Source organism: Crocodylus porosus, unplaced genomic scaffold, assembly GCF_001723895.1.
Source record: "Crocodylus porosus isolate Cpor-Errol unplaced genomic scaffold, CroPor_comp1, whole genome shotgun sequence".
Lineage (NCBI taxonomy): Eukaryota > Metazoa > Chordata > Crocodylia > Crocodylidae > Crocodylus > Crocodylus porosus.
This window is the reverse complement of record NW_017728919.1, coordinates 20147-30664: the sequence shown is the minus strand read 5'-3', so window position 1 is coordinate 30664 and position 10518 is coordinate 20147. Positions and strand designations below refer to the sequence as shown.

At 58.9% G+C, this 10518-nt stretch overlaps 1 protein-coding gene across 1 annotated transcript; it reads right to left on the bottom strand.

Moving 5' to 3' along the window:
* Nucleotides 1–2263: 2263 nt before the first annotated feature.
* On the bottom strand, nucleotides 2264–9315 carry CDC34 (cell division cycle 34). Its single transcript, XM_019538228.1, has 5 exons — nucleotides 9019–9315; nucleotides 5068–5154; nucleotides 4180–4277; nucleotides 3772–3906; nucleotides 2264–3106 (listed from the first exon to the last, which is right to left on the bottom strand). The coding sequence occupies exons 1-5, from the start codon at nucleotides 9193–9195 to the stop codon at nucleotides 2890–2892; spliced, it is 714 nt and encodes a 237-aa protein (XP_019393773.1). The 5' UTR covers nucleotides 9196–9315; the 3' UTR covers nucleotides 2264–2889.
* Nucleotides 9316–10518: the final 1203 nt, after the last annotated feature.

Genomic DNA, 10518 nt, shown 5'->3' with positions numbered 1-10518 from the left:
AGTGGGGGGGGGGCGGAAAATCGATGCTCCAGAAGGAGTCCCTGCTGCAGTCTCCCAGCCCCAGCAACCAGGCAGGAGCCCAGAGCTCCCTCCTTGGCTCAGCTCGGCTGTCACAGGTGGCCACAGTTGTGGCCAACGGCCTGGTTTCGCTGGCGACAGAACCCACAGCCTCTCTGTATTTGGAGCTACACACTCGGATCTGCTCTGCCACGGCACAGAGTGCCAAGCGCCTCAGCTCTGCCTCAAGGAAACCCCTGCTTGGGCCCAGGCAGGGTGTAGGAACCTCCCCCAGCTGACCCACGCAGGGCACTTTGTGCCCGAGAGCTTGTCCAACATCTCTCCCAATTGCACAGTTGGTTTAATAAGATCTCACCAAATTTCTCCTGGCCCAGACCATTCAGGTGATGTTGCTTCAGCTCTACCTTACTTCTGTCTCCTCTCCATGGATCAGCTGGCTGAGAGCACCACCTTCAGGCCAGATCCGGCTTGTAGGAAGGGTTTGTCTCTGCCTTCCCAGCCCTGGAGAGAGAGAGCGAGCTGCAGTCACAAACACAATCTAGCCTGCACTGACACTGATTGCTCTGGTCCAGACGCCGTAACGCTTCCCTTGCTGCTCACATCAGCTCACCTAGGATTAAAGGTACAAGGAGACATCTTTCGGTCTCCAGGGAAGCCAGAGCAGAAGAGAGCATGGCTGGCTCTCCCATAGGTTCAGAAGGGCTCCTAATAACATGCATTACTGGAGCAGCATCAAGGCCCTTTAGGCAGGACTAATGCCGTGTTGTGCTGAGCACTTGCTGTCAGACTCAGCGCTGAAATGCAGGTCCTGTGGACGTGCCTGCACACTTACATACGGTGCCCCTGGCTGGAATCACACAGGCAGGCACAAGACAGGAGCAAGGGCTGAGCAATGGAGGAGTTGATGCTTAATCTCTCAGCCGGACAGGGAGGGAAGTTCGGGCCACTACAGCCACATCCACTTCTGCCACGCAGGAGACAAATCCAGACTGCCGGAGGCTGCAGGCAACATGGTCACACCTGCTTTGGAGAATACGTACGTTGAGTTATAGAGCATGAAACCTGCAGAGAGGGGCACCTACCCTGAGCTCAGCCTGCCAGCTGTGCCTGGAGCATCGGAGCATCTGTGTGAGGTCGGGCCCATGCTTGGGATCGATTTCCACATCCACCGAGGTCGTTCTACACCAGGGTGGCCAAGCTGTGGCACGTGGCAGAGTAACGGACAGATAGGGCAGGGAGCAGAAAGCAGAGTTGATGGTTTGGTCAGGAACAGGAACCCCAGGAGAGAAGGGCGATGGGAAGAGTTGGCATGGGGCTCGTAGGAGCTTACTCCCTGTGAAAGACCCCAGACCCTCCTGGAAACAAGCCGCCTCCAGTTCCTAACCTGGCAGGAAGGGCCCCTCCTGGAGCCAGCTGTATTGCATAGGCTGGGGCAGAGCCAAGCTCTTGCTACCACCCCACTGGCTCCTGGTCCCAGCACTTCGAGATGGATCCACACCCTGGTCTCCCCACCCCACAGCATTCCCCAACAGACGAACAGTTGAAGGCAGCCACAAAACCAGTCACCATGCCTTCCATCTTCCCCAGTGACCTACCAGGCCAGGAACCTCCCTTGTCCCCCATCTGCTACATCTCAGGGCCCTGACCTCGCTCTGCGACATGGCACCTCTCAGATGTCTTTAGCTGTTCACAGCCCAGGCCAAGAGCCTCCTGGCGCGTTATGTGTCCAGCCTGCTCTGCCCTGATCAGATCCTGGTGATGGAGCAGGGACCGAAACCGCAACATCCTGTATGTTAGAGACACCTGGCGCTCTCAGTGAGGACCCTCGTTTGGCCTGGTCGGTCCACCACAGGCACACCCAGGGCAAGGGACGGTCCTTCGCCCACAGGATGGGCAGGGAGGCCTGACTACTTCCCACTCGCAGCAAGAGCCACCCCTGTTATATCTGACCTGTCCACTGCTCCTGCCTGCCTCCCCCTCACAGGGTACCAGCCCATTTGCCGCATCACTGATCCCTAGACTCCTTCCCCTCCCTGCCCTGCAGTCCCCACACCTGCCCCAACCCTCTGCTTAAGGGTTAACATCATCGTGGACTTCAGGGCAGCGCCCCCCAACCCTGGTACAAGTGGTGCCTCTGATGACTGAAGGCAGCACAACCACTCCCTTAAAAGTACTTTTATTAAATAGTTTTCCAAAAAGAAAAAAATCCAAAACAGAACAAAACAACCCCCAAAGCAGCAGGAAGAGTTAAAACAACCCCCCCCCCCAGCTTGTCGACTGCAGCTGAGATCCACCCTGGGGCACCCTTCACCTCTGCCCACTTCCCCATGAAGGAGGGCCCCAGGGAGGAAGGGAGCTGCCTCAGCCCAGGCTGTGCATGCTGGGATCTCAGTCCCTGGGCCCAACGGGCTCCTGAAGTGCAAGGAAGGGGCTAGTGGGAGCAAGGACTGTTCCCATGGCTTGTGGTCCTTTGCAGCTGACCCCGCTCACAGCAGCCCCTGCCACCTCTCCACCCAACAGGCTGCATCAGCTCCACACAGCCATCCCCAAGCTGTTTCTCCCACACAGGGTATAAGACCAATTTCACCCCATGGAGACATCCCCTCTCACTCCACCCAGAGATGCCAGCTTCCACGTCCAGGCAGATACAGAAAATACCTCATGAATCCCCCCCACCCCCATCCCCCCCATATAAAACTGGGTTATATTTTACAAAGACAGCAGTGGTTTCTCTTGCACAGCAGCACAGTCTCCCCGTGAGGTAGAGCGCGAGGGCTGGGGCCGACTGAGCCGAGATTCAAACCAGGGCATCCGAGCCGAGGTAAAATTCAGGAGTTTATAAAGGAGCTTTGGCGCAGGCAGGGGGGGATGTCAGGACTCCTCGTTGCCAGAGTCATCCTCATTGCCATAGCAGCTGTCAGCGTCGTCGTCCTCCTCCATCTCATCATCTTCGTAGTAGTCATCGTAGAAGAGGTCCGAGCCCTCGTCTGGGGCTGGCGTCTTGGTTTTCACGCAGTACTCGGCCAGTGTGGTGGGCACCTTCACGCCGTCCCGCTCCGCATCCACCTTGGTTCCCAGGACTTGCTTCCTGTGAGGGGCCAGGAGCAGTGAAAACAGGGTTGAGACGATAGCAGCGGAGGGATCATAGGTATTTATAGGTTAATCCTGGCATGGGGTGCCAGGCAGGAGCCTGAAGTCTTTGCAAGGGTGTCACAGCCTGCCTGGCCAGGGCTGCCCCAGGCACCATCGTGGCAAGAATAGTCTAGATGTGGGTGGAAAGGGCCTCGAAGCAGCCTCAACTTCCCCCTCCCTCAGTGGGGCTTCCCCAGACCTGCAAGAGCCCAGCCCTTTTGTGCAGGAAGGTGGGCACTGCCCTGCTGCAGGAGATGGGCTGTTGCACATGCAGCCAAGATGCAGATGGGGGAAGCGTCTCCCCCACCCCCGAGGCTTGGCAGACCGGGACTCATGCTGCAGCTGTCCTTCATGGGGTGATCACCTGTGGATCTGCCCGTGAAACCCGTGTCCAGCGTAGTTGAGCCCTGAATGCACACAGACCCCCCCTAGCCAACCTGGCAGTTACCCAGGCCTCCTGGTCTCTACCACTAGCCTTGAAAAGCAGAGCGATGGTGGTGGAAGTCTCCCCAAGGCCTTTGCCCCCATGCCCAGGTGTGAGCATCTGAGTGCCCTCCTGAGCAGAGCGACCTCAGCTACATGCCTCCCCCACTCATCTGACTGCCAGTCACACTCCCTTACCTGATGATGTCCGCGTACTCTCGGTCCTTCCCTTTGCTCTCTTTCCACTTGCGGTACATGACCGAGGCATCCACATTAGCTGGCGAGAACGTGTTGGGCTCGTTGAGCAGCGAGATCACGCTCAGGAGGATCGTCCTGGTGAGCATGGGCAAGGGGAGCAGTTAGAACCAGGGAGGGGGGCTGAGCAACCACCCAGGTCTAACAAGGAGCAGGAAGGCACAGCGCTATGCCAGGGCCGAGGGCTGTAGTGCCTAGATCCCACCTAGCTTGCACAAGCAGTGATTGTGGGCACTGACCATCAGCAGGGCAGATGCCAGGCCCACAGATAGAGCTGAAAGTCCGTGCCGGGGGGGGGGGGCTCTGCTAGCCTCAGCTCCGTGCTCCCTTGCCAGCTGCCCCACAGCTTACCGCACGTTCTGGGTGGGGTTCCACCGCTCCGATGGCAGCTCCCCGCTCTGCGGATCGTCCACTGGAGGATGCAGGATCGAGATGCAGACGTCCCCAGTCTGGAAGTGCAGGAGGAGACAGAGCTTAGCTGGGAGTCTCAGCCCCACAACCCAGCCCAGGAAGGGTGCCGATTCCTCTGCTACCTCCCAGCACCCCTCCCGTGGCTCTCCCCGTTTCTCAGGACACGTGCCAGAAAGCAAGAAGCACCTTGAGGCTTCCCCTAGGCTTCTGAGGCCTCTCAGGGCAGCCATGAAGCCACTTGCTGTGACAGATCCAGACTGCAGCCCCCTATCCTATACTGTACCTCTGCACCTGGAGACCCATCTCCTTGGTGGCAGTTGGTGGCAGACATTTGCTCCAAGCAGGCTCAAAAGGCAGTTTAGAGCCTGACCCTGCCCAACCAGCCTTCTGGATCCTCAAGGCCCAGGCAGGTGCCAAGCAGTGGAATAGCTGTGAGTCACCAGCAGACCAGCTGGGGCCCTCCCTGGGCTGGCTCATACCCCTCCCTGCCTGGTAAACACCCGCGCAGTGTTATCGACACGCTTCCGGCCACTATGCAAGACCTGCAGGCTGCTCATCCCTGGCTCCGCCTGTAGCCAGTCATGTCCAGCGGATGGGCAGGTTTCAGGAAGGGAAGAGCCAGACCAGGCCAGGTCCAGGGTGGCCGAGCTGTACCAAGCAAAGCCCAGGACACGGCTGGGCTGGCTGGAGCAGGTTTGATCCCGGCACGGGGTCCCAGTGACATGCAGGCTGATTTCACCCAGTCCTTGGATCCAGCCCAGAAAACCCCCTGGGGGCCAGAGCAGTGGCTGAACAGGAGTCCTCATTAGCACAGCCACAGAGACCCACCTCATAGATGTTTGGATGCCACATCTTGGTGAGGAAGCGGAAGGCAGGAGGGGAGTAGGGGTAGTCGACAGGAAACCGGAGGCGGGCCTGTGATGGAAAGGGGAGAGGTCAGTGTCCTGGCTCAGGAGGAAGCAACCTTGGGGGCCAGATGCATTGTGGAGGCCCAGACCAACCCCATGGATGTCCTTCAGGGCAGCCCCAAGGCTGCATTGTGGGTTGGGGCTCAGCCTCCCCCCCCGGCTCCCCACATACCCCAGAGAGGATGGAAGTAATCAAGGGCTCAGAGCCTGGAGGCAGACGCTCCACCCCAGAACTGGCAGCACCAGCCCACAGGCTCAACCCTGCCCATCAACAGGAGGCTGATGACTTCCTCAGGGCCTGGGGGACTGTGCAACCGAGAGCTGTTAACCCTGGCCCCAAGCAGGGGCAGGGGACAGAGCATACGCCAGCTCAGAGTATCTGGGACACAACGTGCAAGCAAGGCCCTGCCATCCTGCCCTGGAGGAGGAAGATGCCAAGCCCACAGGGTTAGGGACCCAGCTTGCATGACCTAGGCACATCCCATGCCCTATCTCCCCTTAGGATGGCACAGGCCAGGCAGAGGAGACTTATACTACTTCAGAGAGAAATGAGGCTGGAAGGGATCTCAAGAGATCATCTAGTCCAAGCAGGGTTCAAGTCTGCGACCTTCGTGTTATTAGCAGCACACTAGGAACTCCCAACCCTACTTAGAAGCAGGCGGGAGGGAAAATGCACCCATGGTGTCATGGTCTGGGGGCAACCTGCTCCCTCCTGCCTCCCTGATCCCAAAAGGAAGATGCTCAGTTGCATCATGGCCCATCTGGACACCCAGGACAACAGGGCTTCCAGATAATGGGGGCTGCCAAATGCCACACATCGCCTCTGGGTACAGGACTGTCCATCAGAGACTGGCAGCATGGGAACGATGGCAGCAGTTCTGAGCTTGGGGACAGGCAGCTGGGCCCTGCTGGCACAAAGGCGCTGCCCACAGAGGAAGTCTGCAGTACGGAGAGCCATCTACTAGGTCAGGTTTGCTGGAAGTGGCAATGCTGGTCAGGGGTTCCCCCCCGGCCAAGGCCAAGCCCTGTTATCAAAACTAGGCTGGTGCGTGGTGCCTCCTCCCTGATAATTCTGCCCCAGTTCCTCCTTTCGAGACTCATCAGCTCATTTCCTTTCTGGCTCATCCAGCAATTACCCTCCTCTGCCAACCTTGACACTGCCCCGGGCCACAGCACCCCGCCCCGGACATCTGGATGAGGGCTTGTTGTGCTTGATGGCCCACAGAGAAAACAACCCTGCTTATTCACTTCCTCGTGCAGATCCCAATGTCGACATGGGACCAAGCGGACAGACCCACAGAGCCGTCCCAGCCGTGAGGCCAAGCGCATTGACCTGGATCCACCTGGCAGCAGCTAGTCAAGACACACCCTTGAAAGAACAAAATGTCAACTTCAAGGGTCTAAAATCTCCCTGCTAACCCCTGCTACAAACTGGACTGGGATGGAGCTCAGAAGACAGCTTGTTCCCAGCCCTGAGTTCCTCCCAAGCCCATTTCCTACTGGATCTTACAAGCTGTGTCAGCTAAAGCAGCACGCAAGGCAGATCTGTTGGGCAGATGGCGAGAAGGTTAAGTGAGTTGACCTGACAACAGGTAGTAGCAGAAGCAGAGGTGCTGGACTCCTGACTAAGCCCCCTTCCCAAACCCACTGACTGGATAAGGAAAGGGGCAGCCACCGAGCTGGGAGCAGGGGTGATTTCCAAGGGCAGTTTAAGCCAAGGCCTCTGATGATGAGATACAGGAGCCAGAGCAAGGGCTACCCCGAGAGAAAGCCTTGAACCAAGCCATGAACCCATCTCTGAGCAGACATCTTCCAGTCTTCCTCCCCTGCATACCCTAAAAGAGAAGTGCAGAGGGACACACGTCTCGCCCAATACTCCCAGTGCAGCCAAGGAAGCCCCATAGGGGTGGTGAGCTCCAGGCGATGGCTCTCAAGCCAGCGTGGGAAATGTGGAACAAAGGAAGACAGCTTCCCTCCCACCATACAGAGCTCCACCAAGCACCTGAACATGTCTGCAAAGAGATGCCGCCCCCTGCAATGTTTTGGAAAAGAGAAGCCTAAGAACATAAGAGCCACACTAGCTCAGACCCACAGTCCAGCGTCCCATCTCCAACAGTGGCAGGGGTGGATGCTGTAGGGGTAGCGCTAAACCGTGTACCTCTGAAGTGATTTTTCCTAATCAACACCCTCCCAGGCATCTAACATCTCCAACCATTCACTTCAACATCCACTGAGAGCCATCTTCCACGATACAAACGCAAGCAGCACTCGGGACGCCTGGGCTCCAACAATCAGGCTTCGGCCGCGCTTCAGTTCTGGGAAGCGATCGTTACCGCCGCTCTCTCGAAATGCTCGCACAGCCTCCAAGACCGGTGCTCGGAGCTTAACACTGGGTGATTCAAGCCCTAAAAATAGCCAGTCCCCATTGAGAATGAGACCGAGCACAACCGAGTTCAGGTGCTAAAAATAAGCCCCTGCAAATGTTGTGGCTGTGCCCAGCTGACCGCGCAGCATGTCTCATGCTCCCATGCCAGGTCCTGCGGCAGGCAGCAGATAAACAGAGGGTTAGAGTGAGCCAAGGAGAGAGATTTTCACCCTCCGGCTTCAGGACTGGGGAGGAATCCATTAGCTGCCCAGCACCAGGAGCTTGTCTGCTAGTCCAAACCTTGATTTTAGCTTGGCAACAGCACCTCAACCATGCCCAGCGCAGCCGAGCTAAGCCATCAGCCAACAGCAGCCAGAAGCTCAGTGCGAAATGCAGACCAGGACGTCTTGTCATGCTGTGCACAGCCTCCCCGCCACAACCCCACACGGTCCTGAATGTTACTCCCATCCTCAGGTGCAGGCTGGAGCCCAGTTGGCTGCAGGAAGCCAGCACAGGAAGAGGGAGGACTACAGGCCCATTCGCTCTACTGACGCGTTTCCATCCTGTCTTTCAACGCAGCCTCACACCCACAGCCAGAGTATCGCATCCAGTTCTGGGCGCTGCAAAGCTCGAGAGAGTCCAGAGAAGGGCCCACCCGTACGATCAGAGACTTGCCCCAGGTCCCTCAGCCTTTCCTGTGCTCTTCAGCTTGAAGAAGAGAAGGCCGAGAGGGGACTTGGTAGCAGCTACCGCTACATCGGGGAAAACATCAAGGGCTTGGTGAGCAACTGTTCACCAGGGCACCTGAGAGGAAAACCAGGAGTAACAGGTCACAAACTCCTGGAAGATCAGATTCAGGCGCAACATTAGGAAAAACTTCTTCACAATGAGGGTGTAAGGACTGTGGCACAAGCTCCCCCCAGAGGTGGTGCAATCGCCTACCCTGGAAATCCTCAAGATGGTCACCTTGCTGGGGTCATCTGACCCAACGATCTTCCAAGGTCCCTTCCAGCCCCCAAAGCGTCCAAATCTACACATTCAGGTCCCAAGCCGCGCTCAGAACAAGCCCCTTTGTGGCACTGGATGGGATCGAGCACCTCCGAGGAAGGGGGACCCTGTGGCACAGCTACAGGTGTGGGGCCCATGCCAGCAGAGGGTCCCTACGCCCCAGGGACCAGCGCCTTCGCCCCCCTTGAAACAAGGCAGCACCCAGCAGGCCCCAGAGCTTTCTCTTCTCGCTTCCCGACGTGGTGGGGCTGCTCTGAAGCGGCTCCGGCACCGGGCTGACTCACGGGGTGCAGCACCCAGCCGCACCCGGCCCAGAGCAGGGGGAGGAAGGAAGAAAGCCTGCCCCTCCCGTCCCTGCTTCCCCGCGGTACAGGGGCCCCTTCGGGAGTCCCCCACCCCCCGAGGAGACCAACCCCGGGAACAAAGCGCCCAAAGGCAGCCGGGACGGGGGGGGATCCCGAGACCCCTGGAGCCCCTCGAGCCGGCTCGGACGCGCACCTTGAAGTAGCCGCCCTCGTAGTGGGTGTTGGGGGGCCCGAAGATCGCCACCTCCCAGTTGTACAGGTCGCCCTCATCCACCAGCGTGACCCGGAACCCCTCCACGGGCTCCTCCTGCAGCCCCTTCAGCTCCAGCAGCAGCGCCTTCTGCGAGCTGGGCACCAGCGGCCGCGCCATGGCGGGCGAGCCGGGTAGGCCGCGCGGAAGCCGGGGAGTCGCGTGAGCGCGGCGGCCGCGAGGAGACGGGACAGGCCGGGCAGCGCCGAGCCGAGCCGAACGTTCCGAGCCGCGCCGAGCCCAGCCGCTGCGCCGCAGGGGACCACGGGACTTGTAGTCCGCTGGGTGGGAGGGGAGGATAGCCCCACCCCCGCCGCGCGCCGGCCGGCCTATGACGGAGGGCAGGGGGCGGGGCTTCCCGGCAGCCTGTGCGAGACGGGTGGGATTTGTGACTTCATGCGGGGCGCGGAAGAAGAAGAGACCGCTGCGGGGGTGCAAATGGGGATGAGGAAGAGAAGAGACCACTGCTAGGGACGAGGAGAAAAGAGAAGAGAACTCCCCCCACCTCCAGCAGTGGTCCCTTCTCCTCCTCTTCTTCCCCATTCCCCCCCAGCAGCGCAGAGACCACTGCTGGGGGAGAGAGGAAGAGACCAGACCACGGGGGGGGGGGGGGCGCTCTTCCCAACTCATCAGCATCCGGGGACCCCAGCCCAGCCAACCTGGGGGACAGACGCCCCCTTAATGCTGGGCCTGGCAGAGCTGCCGTCGGGGGCACACCTGCCAGAGACCCCCGGGAGTGAAGGCGCACCAGAATGTCTCCCTGGGGCAGAGGGGTGGGTGGCACAGCAATGCCCATGCCTGCAGCTCAGGGAGGGAGCAGAGTGCATGCCTTGTACTGGGGGCCATGTGCCTGCTGTGGTGGGGGAGGACAGGGCGGGAAGCTACAGCAGCTCCACGAAGTCTGAGGATACATGAACCTTTCAGCCTCCAGCGCGCCTTGGGGCCATTCTCCAGCTGCCCCGAGGAGCAAGAATGATGCCACCCACCAAGGCCCTGGAGCAGCTTGGATTGGCATCCTCCCCCGTCACTCCCAGCCCCCAGCTGCCATACCCACCTCTGCAGACCTTCACAACTGGCCTCCTGCTCCGGAGCAGGAGTCCACACGAACATGTCATCTTAAACTTTGGCCGCATGATGTGCTTTTCAGTGGAGTGCAGCACTTAGCCACAACTGCCATGCTTAAAGTTAGCTTTGGCAGGGTATCGTGCACTGCTCAAGCACACGTGGGTTAAATGCAGGAAATTGCCCAAGAACCCCAAAATTGCAGAGCTCCAATACTTGAGTGGAGTCTACCGGAAAGGCACGTATTTGCACTTCCTTACAAAACAAGGCAATGGCATTTAATATCCCAAGGCAGCTTGCTTAAGGTCATCTACATAAAGCATTTAAGCTCCTAATTCCCCACTAATTTCAGTAGGGGTTAGGAGACTCACCACTTAAAAA

What these genes read in the sequence shown, in the direction of transcription:
- CDC34 (XM_019538228.1), bottom strand. Translation starts at nt 9,195, where the DNA reads ATGGCGCGGCCGCTGGTGCCCAGCTCGCAGAAGGCGCTGCTGCTGGAG. An exon ending in ACGAGGGCGGCTACTTCAAG is followed by an intron (nt 5,155 to 9,018) that starts GTGCGCGTCCGA and finishes TTTCCATCACAG; the next exon opens with GCCCGCCTCCGGTTTCCTGT. An exon ending in AACCCCACCCAGAACGTGCG is followed by an intron (nt 3,907 to 4,179) that starts GTAAGCTGTGGG and finishes CATGCTCACCAG; the next exon opens with GACGATCCTCCTGAGCGTGA.